The sequence below is a fragment of the Caloenas nicobarica genome, chromosome 5, assembly GCF_036013445.1.
Source record: "Caloenas nicobarica isolate bCalNic1 chromosome 5, bCalNic1.hap1, whole genome shotgun sequence".
Classification (NCBI taxonomy): domain Eukaryota; kingdom Metazoa; phylum Chordata; class Aves; order Columbiformes; family Columbidae; genus Caloenas; species Caloenas nicobarica.
Window position 1 is genome coordinate 36,358,347 of NC_088249.1, and position 20,094 is coordinate 36,378,440.

The window sequence follows — 20,094 nt, forward strand, 5'->3', positions numbered from 1 at the left end:
AATGGGTTTCTCGTATTATAACCCACATGACATAGAAACCAGTCTAAATTCCACTCAATACAAGAACCTCTTCTACACTGCCCCACCACTCACTTGCTCTGATAAACAAACAACTGTTCTATAGCACACTACGGTCAACGCCGAAGGAAGACACAAACTAAAGTGCTAAGAGTAAAACAGTTTAGATCCCAAGACCCCACCTCAGAAAAAAATAAATTAAAAAAAAATTACAAACCTTCCAGAGCGTGCTCCCCATTGGGCCAGATGACTTCCCCTCCCCACCACATCACCCCCCGCCTCAATTGGTATGTATATATTAGTATGTGCATGTATATAAAAATCTCAAAAATTAGGTAAAGACATAAAGAAAAACTTAATCTTCTATTATTCATCTTCACTTATCAGCCTGGAACTTTGAGAGCTTAAACCACAAGCTGTCTCCAATGAGATAACCCTGTTCAAATGTTGTGAAAAGATCTGTTGCTGAACTCTTCAAGCCTAAAGAGGTGTCTACATTTACAATGGCCAATGAGGAGAAAAAAGGGGAAGAAAAATTGCATCAGTTCCACTGGAAATTGGTGCAATTGGGTTAAGTAACTGGACCACAGCAACAGGGACTTTCTCGCTAGCAGTTACAAAGACGGAATTAAACAGAGATTTTGAAATGCAGTTTGCTGTTCTGATTTAGTGAAAATTTTCAGAAGTCTGGTGACAGTCTGCTCACGTAAACTGAAGGACCTGTGTCTTCTCAATTGCAAATAAAGATGATATGTGAGGGTTATGATATTTGAGCAGTATTTCAAGAGACAAGCTCCGAGTTGCAAAGATGATTCAGAGTAGTGGGTGAGGAATGTAAATTCCATTTTGCAAAGCATTTGGTCTGCTAAGCCCTTTATTACCCCACAAGACATGTCCGGTTCTGTCTTGAACAGGAATTCTTTACCAGCTAAGAGACCATGTTTATAGGAGTTAGGTTTAAATACTGCCTGCAGTACTTATATGTTAACAGTCTTGCTGGGCAGGTCATGTAGGGCTGATGTGTCTTCTCACTTCTAGCTTGCCTTGGAGTCAAGTAAAAGCTGTGGAAACTTGGGACTGCTTTTCTTCTGCCAGGCTAATGTTCTAATTTTGCTAGAAACTCCGCCTCTGAAGAAAACTGGGATATGCACTTTAAAGAGGAAATTGGCTAACAAATTTGCCAAACAATCGGCAATTACTTCTGAAGCACAGTGGAAAGCTGGGGAGTACTTGCATGGAGAAGAAAGTGGAAAAGCAAGAAAACTATTCCAGCTTCAAGAAAGGACAAAAGGTGGTAAAAAAGCAACCAACCTTCTGGCATAGGAAATCCTGGCCTATTCAGAATAATCTAAGATTGTGGAGAGAGACAGCCAATAAAACTCTTCAACAGAATAGCTTTCTAAGCAATTTAGGAAATAGCTTTTTTCACAGATCTCCCCACCCTGAAGTAAATCCTGTCTAATAACTGGACTGAACAAAACAGTTTCCAGCTGAGGGGGGATGACTCAATGCAGCCTACTGGGAGGATACCTCTAAATGATCATTATTTGCAAGAGACAGCAGAATTTGTTCCATTTTCCTGGCAAAATACCAACACAGGTAACCGCATTCTTCCAGCTTGAAATACGTTTGCAATTGTCTGACTGGTGTGCTCCTGCCTATTTTTCCTCATCTTTTGTGTAGTAATGTTGCTAACCATTCAATAGCTAGTACTTGCTGCACCTGTACTTGAAAAAAATAATCTGTTTCAGAGTTATTGTTAAGGATGCAGCTCTGTAAAAAGATCTATGCTTGCAAAAAAGTTGCTATTTACGAATAGCTGATATAATTGAAGGGAGTAATATCATAAATATTTATAGCAACACGATGTCTGAATTCGATCAGAAGGTAGAAATTGGTTAGAGACATTTTTATTTAAAATACCAACCAACAGTGCAGGACATTACATCATCCTGTCCACTTCATACAACATTTTAAATCAAAGACCACATTCCACCCACTCAGATCACAGACCCAGACATTACTATTTTAAGCTAGGACATGAGAACAAGGAGTTTTCCATTGAAGCTGAAGCTTTCCAAGGTCTCCACATCCCTACACCAAGACTTTCTCCAAGAAAGACGCACAGGAACCTCTCTAGCAGAACAATTATTCTGAATCACATGGTAAGATCTAAGAAAGGATGTTTCATCACATTCAAAACAGGCACCACCCTTCATGAAGAGCTAAATGAGTACGAGTTTCAATAAGCCCATTACCACAGGTGATTTGGATGGCCAATGAGTCATCAGCCACAGGAGCTGAATCTTTAGGTCTAACAAAACAAAGCTGGTGGGTTCCATTACAATGTTTCAATAAGAGAACTGCTCAAGTTACAAGAGGCTAAGACATACACAGTCCTACTACAGCATCTTCTGATGCCATTAAGCAACCACTGAGGGCAATTGACATGAAGTAATTGGTTTTGTAACTGAAATGTTGCAAGTTTACTGACACCCTCAAGTTACAAGAACCAGAAACAAGCAAGCTGACCAAAACATATATGACACTGTTTTGTGGTAATTCTAGCTATCACTCTTTGTGTAAAGGTCCCAGATAAAAAGTTTGTCATCTGCGGCTGTCTGAGAAAAAAGCTGTCAAGAGCATCACAGCCAGATAAACATAAAATCCCAAATCCAGAATTTACAAATGGAGTCAGGACAAGTACCATGACATGCATAAAATGTAATTCTACAGTCCACATGGAAAAACTTACAGATGAATAACTAATTTAAATGTACGTAACCTTTGTTTTAACTAAGAGGAAATTCCGTAAGTAGTGGTAAACCAGTGTCAAATGTAAAAGGAAATCATACCAATTAAAAGGAGAGCAGGGAGAAGTCGCTATAAACCCTACACAAGGATAGAAGGCTGAGGTACTGGTGTATTTAGCAGGATCATCTTCAGGACTTCTGGACTGCAGCATCAAATGTTGGCTAAATAAGCAATCCAAAATTAGAATGGCATGTTCCTCAAAACCCTGCCATTAACCAAATCTTTCAGAGGCTAGTCATCCTCTCAGCTGTGGATTACACAGCTGTGATTAACAGCCTCTGAAAATGAAACAAAATATTTTCATTTTACCTCTAACGCAGCTTCTAATTTGCTCTCACTATTGCTAAAGCACCTGAGACCACAGGATAGCACTCAGTTGTACTTATTACCACTAAAATGTACAGTTTAAGCTGTCAGAGCCATTAAAAACACAAACGATAGTACATTCCCTGAAGTCTTGAGTCTTTCAATCAAGTTTCAACACCCTTCTGCACAGCCATTGGTTTCAACAGAAGAGATATGCTGATGCTGTGTGGCTTAGTGCCCTGTTGCCAAACCTACACAGTACTAGATGATCAAATTAGGCACTGACCAACTGTGGCATCTACACCACTACTGTTAGATCCCACGCACATTGCTGCTTTTCTTTAACACCCCTCTCCTATACTTCCACACAGAGTTGAGCTAGTGCTACTTGCTTGGCATGCCTTCCCCACCATGGGAAAGGGTCAGAAATGAGCCAAAAGTGGTCATTTCCATCAGCTGATAGTGCTCCTCCACCCAGAAATGAGAATAACTGCTCTGCATTAGAAACCAGCAGGAGGGTTTTGGTCTAAAAGGAAATAAGGAGGGGAAGAGAGGCAAATGCACTGGAGCTGTAAGGAACAGCCTGTGAACCCAGCACCATATTATGCTGCAAGCTTCATTATGAGATGAAATTCCTCAGCAACAGATCCTAAGTTCTTCAGTGAACTTAGAAGCAGCAGAGCTGGTAGACAAGAGGGAGGAAAGACACACCCTGCTCCAGTCACCGCTCTCTCTTCATCAGCTCATCTAGAAGATTTAAATGATCATTATATGAGAAGAGAAAGACAATCAGTATGATAAAAGATTCAAATGGCCTTGTCCATTGTTATCCAGAGACAGTATTAGGCATTTGTAAACTCTCCCCATCCAGCTTTCATCGGATTTACTCTAGATTCAAAGGCTGAATAAGAAGAGCAATTTCTCAAAAAAAACAAACAAGCATTTGTCAGAGACCTACCTTCCCCCTCCCCCACATTCCAAAACAACACCACTTACCGGCTTCTGGATCTGGAGGAATCCTCCACATATACAAATTGAAGTCATCAGAGCCCGAAAGGATATACTGTTAGGAATAAAAAGAAAAGCAGTTTACCACGAAGTGTCACCTGAATTATCTTATTTTATTGTTGATCTAGTTTCTCCAAACCAAAACTGAGAAAAGATTTGTATTAATTCTTTACACCTTGCTAATCAGCTTGCCCTTAAATGGGCGTGAGGTATGAGCACAAAAATGTTGCATGCATATAAATGGAACAAAATTCAAAAGCATGCTCCATGTACCTAAAGTTTTCTGACCAAAGGGTATGTTTGCTTTGCTAAATACAGCTATGGATTTTGGTTGGCTTTAATACAAGCATGTCTAGATCAAACTCTCATATCTTGCAGCCTGCAACTCTGGTCTTTTTTTAATGGCAAAGTCTCTCATCCTTTTTTCTCATCTCCTGAACTACTAAGGAAAACTCCATCAAACACATACCTAAGAAGAGAGCTAGCATGTCCATTAACACAAGCACCACATGGCTGGCTCCTCAGTCTACTAAAACCATCAAAGGTCAGTCACTGAGGATAATCTTGAACACTGAACAAAACCAAAGCTGAACAGTCACTGTCAGCAAGTCTCAAGTGGTTTAAAAAACCACATTTATCAGACCATTCATTTTTTTCCTCATTATACTTACTCTGAAGAGATGGAAGGCTGCCCTTTTTCAACAGTGCATAAACAACAAGCAATCCCTTTATTGCACAGAAGTTTAGGCAATATGCAATTCAAAATAGCTTAATATACTACAAACATGCACTGGAATGACAGGTGACATTTGACATTGCAAAAAGCTTATGAGAGGCCACAAACTCTGCCTTGTCTCCAAATATCTCTTCTCCAATAAACTGTACTCCCTGTCATTTATTTCTCTCCTGAATTAGAGACGAGATGGCACGTAGCGGAACCAAAGGCAGATTCCAATTCCAGTTATACTGGTGTAGACAGTGTAGATCTCTAGCCCTCATGTAACTTAAGGCTTGTTCTTCATCAATACAGTCCAGAAGTTGGGGTTTGCATTTTAGTGTAGAGAAAAGGGAGAAAAGGAAAGAAATTGAGCAAGTTTGTCCCTTTTATAACCTTTGATAAGAGACAAATTCTGTTTTGTTTGGCTCAAATATAACTGGTTGCTGTCTTTCATTCTCCAGGGATACATAAACTCATCAGGCAAAGTAACACCAACCAATGAGGAGACAAGTACTGGAATAACACAGGACTGAGAAGCAAATAAACAAAAAAATATACTCTAACAAAGAGAAAACTGCCATAAATTTGCATACATTCTGTTTCCAATACTAATTACATCTGTGCAGTGTTTGGATGTTTCCAGCCACAAATATGCAATAACCAACCACTAAAATCCCTTCTCTGGTTTCCTACCATCACAATCCAAACATTCTTTTTTCTCTTATTTTTAAGGATGCAGGATGTGAGTAAGCACTTATGAATGCAACTCTGCTCATTTTGACAGATAAGCAGCACTGATCAAACAAGAGTTCCTTTAAAAACTTGTGTATGCTAGTTCTGCAGCACTCACAGACCTAACCTTTCCAAGCCAGAAAGTTATTTCTACAAGCCAACATGTTCCAGCACTTAGGCAGCTCACCTCTGCCAAAGTGACCTGTCAGTGCCAGGAATATGTACTTCCCTTTCATTTGGCTGCTCATAAATGTGAGCCCACAGCAGGCTGAGCCACTGTGCCAAAACTACACAAATTAGGGCTCATATAGGCAACCTCCCAGCAATCAGAAAGAAAACACCTCTAATGCGTTTTGTTACACAAGAAATGCTACGTGAAAAAAAACCTCTTGTTTAAAGTCATAAAGATGTTGCTAAGTGTTAGTATTTATCACCAAATTGTGTGGTTGAAGCAGCAACTAGTTTGCCTAGGACATGGGGAAAAACGGAGACTTCTGAAACAGGTAAAAAGCTCGATATCTTTAATTTATTACAATAATGTGACCCCTTCTTCTCCCGTCTCCTTTTTTTTTTTTAAACCAAACAAGTTGTAACAACTCATCAATATGAGAGTCATTTACCACTTTACATCATAAATCAAACAAACCTGCCAACAATGACAGGCCCAAAGTGGCAGACTTCAGATATCCTGCACCAGGCACACAACACAGAAAAAATACATTACATACATGCAGAGAACGAAGTGTCTGTGAGACTCTTCAAACCAGCAAACTTATTTGCAGAGGAACACACTGCTCCTGTAAGACTCAATGGCCTGTTGTTGAGGAAATCTGACATATCATTGCCCACCAAACAAGAACATACTACCCGCCAAGAATGCTGATCTGAGTATGTTCCGCCTTGCTTTGGTGATAGCAAAATTTAGAGTGCCCTTGCAGTGATGTGGACTAATGGCAATCTGACTGTACTTTCAAAAGTGTAACCAGGAGATGAAGGCAAGTGATTATTTTCCTTACCTGGCACTTTTGAGGCCACATCTGGAGTATTGTGTCTGGTTTGGGTCCCCCGAAACAAGAGTGACACTAATGGATCAGAGAGAGAGTGGAGGAGGGCTGGTGAGGCTGAAGGGTCGTGACCTGAGAGGAAAAGCGAAGGGAACTGGCCTTGTTTAGCCAGAAGAAGAGAAAGTGAAGGGACAGAGTGGACCTCAACAGTCTCCCACAGTCTGAAGGTCGTCACAATTTAGGGAATTTAAAGAAAGAAATTGGCAAAGCATCTTAAAAATGTTCACCGAATCACAGAACGGCTGAGGCTGGAAGGGACCTCCGGAGATGATCAGGTCCAACCACTTAGAGCCGACTGCCAAGGACCACGTCCCAGTGGCTTTTAAATATCTCCAGTGGTAGAGATACTAAGTCCAGCTACCTCCAGCTGAGATAGTTCCAACCTACTTAAAAGTGCCATGAAGTCATTCGTGTCATTACTGTTTTCTAGCCCAATGACATCTGCACTAAAGACACTTGGCCAAAGTATTCTGGAGCAAATTAAGAGAAGATAGGCAGGAATGAATAAAGCATCTGCTTTACAATTTATGTCTACTCACGGAGCAAAGTTCTGAAGAACTGCTTACGGGTTTAATCTTGCAACTGAGACAGCCATCAGTAAGTGCCAAAGCCATTAACTGATACGGTCACATACACAAGTTTGATTGTTGTAAGCAATGGGCTATGAGTTGTGAACTTTTTATGTAAATTTAAATCTTCTTTTGACCACTAGCTCTGCGAGTAATTATCAGCAATAGATCACATTCCACAAAATATCCAACTATTTGGTATCTCTGCTATTCCACTGCCGCTACTGTACCAGCCAGCATTGTTTTCTGGGCTACATGCTTCCCTGCTGTTCTCACAATATAGGACTGAATCCCCAAATGCATTCCTTTTGTCCTTTTCTGTAAGACCAGGTGATAGAGGTCTGAGAAGTAGAACATGGCTTTTCAGACAGAGACCAAGAGACTGCCAGAAGCACTTCAGGACTGCAGCTATTGCAAGAAAGAGATGCCAGCTGAAGCTTCAAGAGCAGACAGCCAAGCTGCTGAAGCCAGAAACACATCTCTTCCATGACATTTGAAAAAGAAACTCAGTTCCAACTAGTACCCTCCGCACCAGACAGTGGGAACCCAAGGCCTCTGGAGAGCACAGCTGAACTGACGTTACTAGGACATTTGCATGACCATCTGTGAAAATCTCTCTTTGATGTGTCCATTATTAGTATAGCAATAAGCCAATAGTTTTCCACACTAGTTGAATAAGTTGGAGAATAAGGATTGAGAAAACACAAAAGTCAGTCCATATTACCAGAAAACTAAAATAAATAATTGCTATGAAGTGCACCAAGCCCTAGTCAATAAGGCTGAAATCCTGAGGGAATGGAGTAGACTTTTTAAAAGGAAGGAACATAAAGGAAAGAAAAATAAGGGGTTGGAGTGCGGTAGATGAAAGAATGTCATGCTGCATATGCTTAGACTCTAACTGTGGCCAAGGATTTTTGGTCGTGAGGGGATGTGCAAAAAACAGTAATTCCTAGCAGAATATCTTCTACTCGCTCACTTCAAGAAGAAAAGCCCAGATAATCGAATCACAGAGGCAAGTCAGTGAGAGGCAAAACCATTCACAGAGACAAGTAAATGTCTCAGACAGTACCCACTCTCCCTCCCCCTGCCCTCCCCCGAAAGACAAACTCCAAGCAGAGCTCAGCCCCAAGAAACAGTGCAGTGCTGCATTCTGAATCAGACCAGACACTGCACGAGGAGCTCAGATGCTCAGATGTCTGGGGGGAAGCGACCAATATTAAAACCACCTGTTTCATTGTCTGCATTTTTGCTGCTGTATCTGACCAGAACTTCGGAAATCAACATTCATAATATTCACATGAACATGAGATTACACAGAAAAACAGTTGCTAATAATTAATATTGGACTTTTTTTAGAACGGAGGAATCAGCTTCTATGTCTAGCTGTTAGTAACAATGACAGGAAAAGGCTTCCAGATGACTACAAGCTGCTGATTCAGAAGTTCGCCTTAGAAGGAAAAAAACTCTCAGGCGTGGTTAGAGTCTGCTGCTGGAAAAAACACAAATCCAGTCTGAGCTTTGAGTATGCATAAAATGCTCAAAATGAACTACCATCAGGAATCTGGCAGAATCATTTCGGACTAGTGCTCCCCACTCATTCCACTGTAACTCTTCTCATCTTCTCTCTCCCCAAGGAAATTACAGCAGTTGATATAAATAAATGGAGATCTAATCTGCTGCTGCTATGGTCTCGTAACAGTAGCATTAGCATTGCATTTTGCAGAGTACTACCACTCTGGGGAATTTATTTTTGTTCTTATCACTGCCAGTTTGAAAGCTTTCAAAATCCCACAAGCTACATTTCCTCAGGTGCTACTGAATATGGAATATTTCAATACAATCGTATCTAAATCAAACCTTATTTTATAGTATCCAACATCCAAATTTCCTGTTTCCATAAAATTTCCTCTTACTACATTTTTAAGCTTTTGGCCCTAGAAAAGGGACCAGCAGACACGGATCATATTTCAAAAAGTATCAGCAAGTCTTTTGAAAGGCCTTACTAATGTAGTGGATAACAAGAGAATGTACAAGAATTTGTCTTAAAAGCACAAACCAAAAAGTGCCATAACCATGTAATTGTACATGGACAAATGAGACCATGGGTAATTGTACAGAGATGAGAACCATTTGAAAAGTAATTGCTATGAAGTTATTAATAGGAAAATGCTTTTCAGAGAGACTCAAGTTCCATGCTGCTGCTTACAGCTTTACAAACAAGTCAGCTCTGAAAGAGACTAAACTTCCTAAATCTCAGTTCCCGCTCAAGCATGTCTGTCCTTTCCTCAGAAGGGCCAATGAAACTTGAGGCAGAAAAGATCAGAGTAGACGGAATTTTTCTCAGGCTTTTAGCTAGCTGTCCCTTAGCTTCTTGAAGTAATGCAAAATCCACATACTGGGGAAGAAGCACAGGGGCATCCAAATTTGAAACAGCTCTGCTGCTTCCTCGCACAGTTCCTTTAAGAGGCAGGATGTACAGTCCCTTCATATATTGCCTGTAATACAATATAACTCACGGGTGGGGAGTAGGCTTTTGCTCTTCTCCTATAACAACAGATAAAGAATCTGGACTAGTGGCCGTGTGCTAGGCTCAAGTCTGAACTCCTCTTGGGGATATGAGAAGAGCTGCCTTGCACATCTTCTCTGTGGTGGGATACGCATGAGGAAACCACAGTTTGACATGAAACATCACTGAAGTCTGAAAAACTTTGATTATTTCTCCAAAAGAGATCGAAATTCATAGCAATCAGCACTTTGGAGAAGGAATCCACTTACACGAAGAACATAAAAACTGTGTATTTTTCCAAGGAGGAAAGGTTTCCTAAGGAAACAGGGCTTATGCTATTTTGTTCTTTATGGCATCTCTTCATCTCCAAGGACTTTTAAGCATAGTGGCCAATTTCAACTTTGATAGAGGACCTACGGGTTCCAGAATTATGGGCTGCCTAGAAACATTCTTTTACAAACAGGCAGCCAAACAGAGGAGAGAGAGAGACCCTGTAAGTAGTCACTGAGAGCAAAGCAGTACCATAATTACAACCCCCTACTAAACATGAGGAAACCCATACAAGAACTCAACCTTGAACCCAACATCACAACCTGCTTCTCATGGAACTATTTCAAAGGGTCTAAGAGAGCAAGCTATAAATAAAAGCAAAAAGAAAGGTCACCTTATATACACAGATACATTTGCGTGTGTGCTTATATGTGTGTATATATATTTTACATATATATATATAATATCAAAGCCATGAACACAGGTCTTGCTATACATTACATATTTTGTGTGAAAAATGTTTGACAGAATACAACTGGAATTTTTTTATAGCTGCTTCCAGGCCTTTTGTGATGCCAAGACTGCTCTACACATCTTCCTTATAAGGCTTCCCCTGCTATTTTCTCAATTTTAAAAATATGACTGATGCTTAATTTACCATTGGAACAGAACTTAGTGTTAAGTCTGCATTTCCCACAGGTAGAAAACCCACAGATTTGTTTTCAAATCATTTTTCTATTGTTAGAGTAGCAACTGACCAGAGGGGAAACAAGGTAAGGACACACCTATGGAGGAGGAAAAGACTAATTATTATTCAAAAAGCAGCAAGAAGCAAGCAAACAAGGAATCAGCAAGATAATACACCTTGTTTGAGATGGGCAACACCAGAGGAATAAAAGAAAAAACCAGGATCTCCCTCAGAGCACAGCACTCCTTTCCTTAAACAATTAAAAAATAAACAACAGTCAATTGGTGGAGTAATTCCATCTCTGCAATTCCTGACCTTTCTGTTGGCTTTTACCTTTCTGCTGCTGAATCTAGGCTTTTACTATAGAGTTCCCACTGAGTACAGCTTGAAAAGCTGCTCTAATGAACATCTGCTGACCTCCTCAGCAGGTATGTTCCTACCCACATCCCTTGTGCCAACATCAGTGCTCCTGACACAGCAGTGGTCCGGTTCAGTAGCTAGAACGGTAAAATCCCATACAAATCACAACCAGTCATTCAATACATTTCTCCGCCTTTATGTATTTGAACCAGCTTCTACAGGGGTCAGGTGGGTGCCAGTACAGCCCAAGTAAAGCCTAGGACCTCCCCTCTCAAAGGCATACTGTCATGTTTTCACCCTCAGACTGCAACCGTGGTGGCTGCCTCTTCTTTTAGAAGCTCTCACTGTTACCAGCCAAGAAGTTCCTCTCCCCAAGGCAGGTGTGTAAGGTCAAGGTGTAAGGGTGTAAGGTCAGGGTGTAAGGTCAAGAAGATGTGAAGAGCAGTCACTTGTGCAGGCTGTTAACCTCTTGTTGCTGTCTCTCAATGACAAAGCCTAAAGAAGAGACATACCTGGGAAAGCTATTTCTGAAATGTGTTTTGGAAAGCTTATGGTTAAGAAAACAATTTACCTATAAGAAAGGACACCTATAAATTCTTTAATCTTCTGCTTTTTAATAAATTCTGGGGTGCAAATAATATATTTTGTGCAATATTTAAAAAATTTAAAGAGTAATCTCCAACTAGGGCTCACAGCACCATGGTATCAAGAAACACGTTTGTTTTGGAAACGTCATTTTTTTACATTAGCGGGCACAGCAGCTTGCAACCTGCGCTATTTGAGACTGTTTTTCAGGAAGGTTGAAACTGGCACAAAAAAGAGCTTAAAAGTTTTCCATCTTGGCCTGAGAATCGAGCAGGTACATCCAAAAGGTTTTTTTACAACAGAAACTTTGGTCCTCAGTTAAGAAGCATGCCTATCTCATGAACTGGAAAAAGAAAAGCTGTGACACAGCAGACTGGAGAAACACAAATTGCTTCTAGTACATTAAATTCAAAGCCAAAAATCTGTATTTCCATTCCTTAAATCCTGAATCTTGTAAGCAGCCAACTCTGTGTGGGGCAGTTTTAAATGCTTACAGAAGCATCATCAGGAACACTCCATCAACATTTTTACAGCTGCCTTTTTGCCATGCAGAAAGGCCATAACAGTAATTTTATACATGAACAAATGCAACTTAGAAACCCTTACTGCAGATTTCTATGGCAGGGAAAATATTCCTATTACATTCCAAAGAAAGCAACAACCAGTTTATCTGAGCATATGAAGGGCACTCTTCTGTACGTGGCTGAAACTGCATGTATCCCAATTGCTCTCTTTTGTTTTCTTCAGCCATCTGTTACTTTACTTTTTCAAATACACATTAAATCAAATATTGTATTAGTCAACATCCTCTAGAATTCATAGTCGCTTTTTCAGTATCTAGACAAGGCCTAGTTTAAACAGCTTAACAAGAAACACTGTCAGTGTAGCACCCATTGCGTGTTGTTTTTCGCAGCACATTCCTGCTCTCCCTTCCCTTCCCTCATGCACCTATGAAGAGCATAAAGCCTGCAAACTTCAAAGTCTCCTGAGCCAGGACTCCACTCCACCAGCATTTAGCTTCAGGATAAGTCACTTTGGGCTAGTGCGTCACTGTTCCAGGGGCTTACAGAATGTGGGAGAGAAGGGAGATGGGAAATGGAGCAGGCAGGACACCTCAGGCATCGGGAAAGAGGATAAGAAGGGTTAAAGAATACTCCCAGCCCCCTCTGCCAAGAGCCTGACTCTGAAGAGCCATTTTCAGTAGGACCTTCCCACATCAATTACCAAAAGAGATAGGGAGTAAATAAATAAATAAAACATTTCATAGCCAGATAAATTACTCATGTGTTTTATATGTGTGTAAAGCTATGCATACAGCTAGGATTTAAAATGTCATTTAGCTAAAGTAAAAAACAAACTACAATCCCATCAGTAATTTTTGGAAGAGGCCAATTTAAGGCAGAGAAAGACATTTTCTTTTCATCCAAGCACAATGTATTTGCACACTGAGTGCTTTTCATATATTAAGAAATACTGACTGCGGTAAGCTACTATTCATTGAGAAAACTTCTACGCACAGGAAACTCTCCATATATTCTTTAGAAGAATAAATCCCTTTCTTCTTTTTAGTTTTTAAAGCTAGGCATTGATAAGTATTACTTTGTGAGATAAATGTCCTTTACATTAGATGACACAAAGAAGAACAGTTCTGTTTCTTTACAAAGGCAATGCACAACCACATCAGACCCTAGTACCTATACAGCTAATCCTGTTCTTGGAAGGGTTACATTCATGTAATAAGTTTGTCCTGCTAAAAACTGGGCTACCCCTAACCGGGGCTATTTAGCACACAGACTCCAACATTAGGAAGGCTGTAACTTTATAGGGAGTTGGAGCAGTCGGCAGTACCGTGAGTGGTGCATTCCTGAAACCCTCCTATACCAGTGTAATGTCAACAGAAAAGGCTGAGCGGTGATGTAATGTCTGAGGGCATGCCAGAGTCAAGACACTTTTTGTTCGATTCACAGGGTACAAGTTATTTCTCCCTACCCCCACCTTTTTTAAAGCAGGCAATAAGCAATTGATTTTACAGCTACAAGCATCACAGAACCGCACATTATCTGCACAGTGAAAAAAAAAAGGAATGAGCTGATAGCATTCATCATTATGACACAGGCAACAATTTTTAAACAAGAAAAGCTTTTGGTCTATTTTAGTTTGAGAGTTTTTTTGTGTTCAGTGTTTCTTGTGGGGCTTTTTTTGCTGCTGCCCATCACCATGGCCTCTGAGGCTCCTACACTTAAAAATGCATTTGGTTACCTGAAGCCCTTTAATAGTTCCCATATCCTCAGATCCAAGAAGATACTTTCCATATTAGTCCAGCAACTAAAAATCTTTGTATTTAAACAACATTTCTCAAATTCTAATGCTGACAAGAAGAATGGAAACTCCTCCAGTACCCTGACACAACTTGAGATTCTCACATATTTTAAGATTCGTATGTAAACAAACACTTGTGCACAATAAAGCCAGTGGGAGTTAGGTGCATAAATAAACTGCCTTTAAAATTCTGGACCTGGATGTCTGTACCATAAGGATGGGTAGATTATGCTCTTACATAAATATAGCCAACAGAGGGAGTGGCAGCTGAGAGTCATGCTTGATCCATCTTGCCTATCTTATCCTTCCTCCCTTCCACAGCTGTATGACTCAAGCCAGCTCCTGGATAATGCAAATGGCATACAATTTTGAAAGTGTTTATCTACCAACATCAGCGCTCTCCTACGAAGAAAAGAAAAATCGGTGGCTTGTGTATGAGGTCATTACACTCATGACATGGAGAAAAGACAGAGTTCTGAGAGGAGCAAATAAAGGCAATTATAAATGGGTGCAAATAAAACACCAGCTAAACACTGCCTCTCAAGCTTTGGTAGACGTAAGAAACATGAAGAGTCTGACTGTGGCATTTCTAGGAAAAATGCCTGCATATACCATTCAATGATTTTCAAATCAGGTTCCCAAGGACCAGGGCAATAATGCCTTTGCAGAAAAACAACAGTTTGCAAAGACACAAAAAGAAGCAAAGCTGTTCATCCCCCAAGATCCCTGTCGTTTAGCTTGTGCTACAACCCACATGCCCAAAATATCTGCAGCAACTCAAAACAATCTAAGCGCTTCAGAATGTTTTCTTTTAAACTTAGGAAAAAAAATTTCATTTGGGTTAACAGGTAAATCTTTCTGAGTTTTGTTCCTTAAAGCATTAATAGTATTTCATTCTTTGTTACGAGGTTTCAATTTACTTGTACCACAGATGCTCCAATAAAAGGAGCTGGTGTGCAGATAACTGCACACCAGCCGGTAGCAGGCTTCCCTCTAGAGTGACAACTCAGGAGCTGTAGATTCAAGACATGATGAGTACCTGTCACAATCTGTGGGCACTAAAAAGACAATACTGAGACAAGATTAGTACACACAGCCTAACTGCCATCAACAGACAAACCAATAAAACTGTTCCCCGGCTAGTAGTCTGTCTTTATTTGTACGAAGAAATTGTATTAATTTAACACACATCCCTTGTCAAAGTAAGAATAACACATCTGATCATTACGGGAACTTAATTATTTAATTTCTTAAAACATAAGGGTGATCTCTAAGAGGATTAAGTTGTGTGCCTGCAGCTTGGAATCTGTTCATTTTTGCCATATTAGAATCCAACAGCTCCATATAGAACATGGCGTTATTTACCTTTTCTGTAAATTTTCACGACTGCGTTACAGCAAACTTCCAAAAGCAAGTACTAAGGTACTAACAGTTATGGGTCTTTTAACCCTGATGGTCATGATTTAGAGGAAAACTTTCTGTCAGCAAACCATTTCTATGAAGTTTGTACATGGAAAAGATCAGCAAAGGCTGTAGTGGGAGAAGTTTTGTATACATTTCATACTCAAAAAACTCACTAAAAAGCAAAAGCATACCAGCTACATAAAAGGGCAAAATTCAAAAAACACTGTAAATTTTTTTATTCATCTTGTGTATCTCACAATAGGTTCCAACTCTAATCTTCTTTTCTAGATATACTTGGAACTGGAAGTGGGTTCTCTGTAAAAGGCAGTCCCTAAGTCCCCATAGCATTGACAATCTCAGTCAGCTGAATTTGAGCATTACTGGATAGTGTCAGACATATACAGTTGGACCACATGTTGGCCTTTTCTGTGACTCCCTTATCTTTTTTTCCTTCCAGTTAGAGGATGGGTATGAGCAGCTATCTAAATGTCAAATTCCACATCTCTCTAATATTCCATACTAAACTTCATGTTCCTATTAACTTCTTATAGCATTTATGAGGGAATAAAAATGTCTTTTGTTCTGATTTCCAACTGGTTAGTGGCATTAAGTGCTGCTACTTATCTGAACAGAAAGTCCATCAAGCCAAAAGAAAATAAAGTTTTAAAAAAGTGCAGGCTTCTGAAGTACCGCATCAACCTGAGACAGAACAGCCATGTTCTTCCCATTAAAATAACACCACACGCATAAGAAAGTGGCTTAGAAAGCACAACAACTAACACTAAGGCTTTTACTGTATCTACAGTAACAGATGAGAAGCTAAACTATTTGTCAGAATGTACACAGGTCTACTCTGACTTCCAGAGAAGAGTGTCATCTTTAGGCTAAATAACAGACCAAAAATCATCAGCAGTTTTCTTCTTAAAGAATATGTTTGCCCATTCTTTAGAGTAAAATGCAATTTCATTATTGCATTTTCACATTCTTTCTGCCAAAAACTACGTAAAACTCAGAAACACTGCTCAAGTTCAGTGACATAAATGTATTTCCTACTTGCACTCTGAAAGAAGCTCAACTCTGCCTCCTGCAGCAGCAACAATAGAATTAATGACCAAAGTCTGACTGCAGCACTTTTAAGATGACAGCAAAGAAATGTTCACACCTTAGTTCTATACTATCATGGTTTGAAAACACATTTTTTTGTCCTTAAACACTACTAGTAGTTATCAAATACAGCTGTCCAAAGAGAATATCCAGCTCTAGAAACATACAAACCGCTGTTAGTCACTTCATGTGTTTCCTATTGCTTTGTGATTAGTAGTAGGGACAAAGTCCTGCTTCAGTCAAGTAACAAACTATTCCTCCCTAACCACCCACCATCATAACTTACAGAACACTGTAAAGACCTATCATCTGATCCAGTAGTATAGCATTAAAGGAGAAATACTATAATTTGAAATAAGAATCAATAACTATAAATCCACAATATTTACATTGTGTGGGATTACTCTACTGCACTCAGTAGCAATATTGAAATGAAAGGAAGATGCTTCCTTATCATATGTAGATAACAGAGTCTACTCATGGTTCTAAAATCATTTAAATTTGACCTAAAAAGCCTCTGCAAATATTTTTCTTGTGAATATCACCTTCTAAGTAAGTATTATATCACATCGAAAAAGAGGTAAAATTTATCATGTGCTTTGGTACACATTTTTCTTCTTTCAGAGCCTATGTTGCAAAACAGTTCTGAGGTAAGCCTACATGTGTCATGTCGCCTGTTATATCTCCTGAATCAGAAAAAAAACCCAACTTTAGAGAGCTGTTTTCAAACTCAAGACAGTATTGCTTGCTTATTACCTGATCACGATCACCTGCAAAACAGCAGCTCTTCATAGTACATGAGTTGAAGTACCCTTGGTTGTCAAACTGGAAGACGGGCAGCCGGCAGTGGATGTCATAGAGGACGGGGGGAAGGCGCCGACGCAGTGCCAGCAGCTGAGTTCCATTGCTGTTGAACCGGACACTCATGGCACTCTGAAGGGAGAGGTTTCCACCATAGCGGAGCAGCGAACTGGGAAAAGACAGAGGAAACGAGTGAGATGGGCCACACACATGAACGGAACTACTTGAAGACAGAACTCTCTCTTTAATCTTACCGAGTCATTTCCAACAAATTAGCCCAGTAAAGCATAATCTTATTTAGTTTCTGCTTCAAAGCAACAATTCCTGAACAAACTTGATTGAAAACCTGAATGACAAACTATCAAAATGCTAAGACTACGAAGTCTTCAGAAGAGTAAAGACTGTGAGTAGTTTTGTTCACAACAAATAAATTTCCTGCATAGGAGCAAAGTCTCATGGAGTGGCCTTAACCTTAAAAAGGCTGTTCTTGTACTTCTAGGATATCTATGTTACCGAACGACCCTCCCACCACTCAGCTTTTTTTTTTTTTTTCTTCTCCAGCTGGTGACTACATTCAGCCAGCCCAAATTTTGTTTTTCCTCTGCCCTGGCACCAGATGGCATTTTTTCCAATTGTGGATATTTTGACCATTATCTCACTTCTGCTTCTATTTACATTTCCACAGGGCATCAGAGGATGTTTGAACTCTACAATCAGTTCCAGCTGTCTTAAATAAAAGGCCATCTTACTAACAAGTTATTGCAAGAAATGCTAAAATAAGTCATTTAGCTAATCTCAAATCTGAAAATATTGTCAAGTAGGCAAGACTATTAGACAATTATGCTACCACATGACACTATTACCTAAAACTCTCACATGGTTGAATCAGCTAGTTTCCTTGCCCCTTATAAGGCTGTATGATCAGAGCTGGAGTATTTGTATCAGTTCTTATTGACATGTACAAGACAAAAACAAGGGGTCACAAGTTTCCAATTCTATCATTAAAAGAATAACAGAATATGGAATTTGTTCCATCCAGCAACTAAAAGATAATCAAAGCATACCTGAAATTTGACCTGCATTGTATAGGTTTTCTGCTGTGTTTTTTTTTGTTTTGTTTCAAAGACTTAATTCAATCCCTGTACTTGAAATGATTGCGTGCATGGAAAGGGAGATAAAGAAGGATGACATTTTATCCCTTTTTTGTTCAGCGATCACTGAAACCTCCTTAAGCAGTATCAGAGCTCGACCTTCTTGTTAACAGGTTTTGAGCAATCCCCAGACCAGACAAGGCATGCCAGCACAGAATTTGCAGATGCTAGATGGAAGTTTATTCACAGATTTTAATGTATTATACTTTCTGATGTAGCCCTCTGCCCCAACATTTGTGAAAAATGAGTCATTCTGTATGGATAAGAAGGCACATTCCATGCAGGTTGAAGCATGCATCATTGCATGAGATATTGTAAAGTTAAAAATCTATTGTTCCTAAGCCACAGTTAAACAAAGCAAAACAAAAAAGAAGACTCCACATAATAAATGCACTAGAAATACACTGCTCTTACACACATGCACTTCGTGAACTGAACGGTCAAAGCCACAGTTCGACAAAGGAACCCAAAGTCACATTTTCAAAGCCAACAAGTAGAGCTTCGAGCTGGGCACCAAGACTCCTGAACACCTGTATCACCATGAAGAGTCCTGCTCTCCCATGTGTGCACATTCTCCTCCTCTCATGCAAAGCTGCTGAGCTTCTCTTAATAGTGTTTATGGATTTTAATAAAAACATGCAAGTTTAATATTAGAAACTGTAACCTTAGAGACAAGGATTTAGGATCCCCCATCAGCCTTAGTTTCTGTTCAAGATCAATAAAATACTCAGGTAGCTCAAAATACTTGGGCATAAAACAAACAAACAAACATAAACAAAAAAAAACCCCAAACCACCACACCAACAAAAAAACTCCATAACCCCAAGCATATGCAACATTTTTTGCCCTCCCCCTCTAGCAATAGGTTTGTGTAAGCCAAAAACTTTTTCTATGGAAGTTCCCACTTCCTTAAATAAAATCCACAAAAATTAAAACCAACCAAACTCCCAACAACCCAAAAAACACATAAAAGAAACAACCCGATTTTTTTTGGCTAAGAAATGTCCATTTTTCCATAAAAATACAGGAGTTCTCCACCATGGATAAGAATAACACAACACATATGCGCCAACTAGACTTAATGTTAAGGTGCAGCCACCGCTGCACCAAGACTATGCCCCCCTCCTCATTACCAGTTTTCCTTCCTACTCTAAACCACGACCCAGAATTCCCTCCTGCCTACAAGTGAGCAAGCCCAGCAGATGCCCCATCCTTTCAAATCTTCAAGCAAAGCTTCCATGGTTACTATTATTACACCCTGTCTGAAATATTTTGAGATTATATTTTGTAGTAATAGTAGTGTCACATTAAACTAGCTTCCATTCTGCTTACAGATGTTTTCATTAAGCTTCTATAGCAGTCAAAGCTATCAAAGAAAACACCCCTCAGAGTTGAATTCTGTATTGTGTTTCAGTAACTTTAGTATAACAAAGCTCTAGAAGAATATTTTACTTCAGACACTAAATGAAGTAAGAAAGACTAGAACTTCAGAAATTATGATCACATACACACATAAGAAGTCTAGAATTAAGGAGCTGCACAGTTAAGAGCCCTCAAAAGATCAATAGCTTTTCCTGCCTCACACCCTCACTCCACACAATTCAGCCACATGTGCAATGGAAATACAGTTTGTGCTGCAGTTCCTTGAACACGACATTTGGCTCAAAGGAAAAAAAA

General features: G+C 39.6%; 1 protein-coding gene across 1 annotated transcript in view; it reads right to left on the reverse strand.

The window, feature by feature from the left end:
• DCAF5 (DDB1 and CUL4 associated factor 5) overlaps positions 1–20,094 on the reverse strand; it is a 74,633-nt gene that overhangs the window by 15,259 nt on the left and 39,280 nt on the right. The window contains exons 6-7 of the mRNA XM_065635799.1: positions 17,222–17,435; positions 4,135–4,201 (exon numbers count right to left, since the gene is read on the reverse strand). Coding sequence (XP_065491871.1) covers positions 4,135–4,201; positions 17,222–17,435 — 281 coding nt within the window. The remainder of the gene's footprint in view (positions 1–4,134; positions 4,202–17,221; positions 17,436–20,094) is intronic.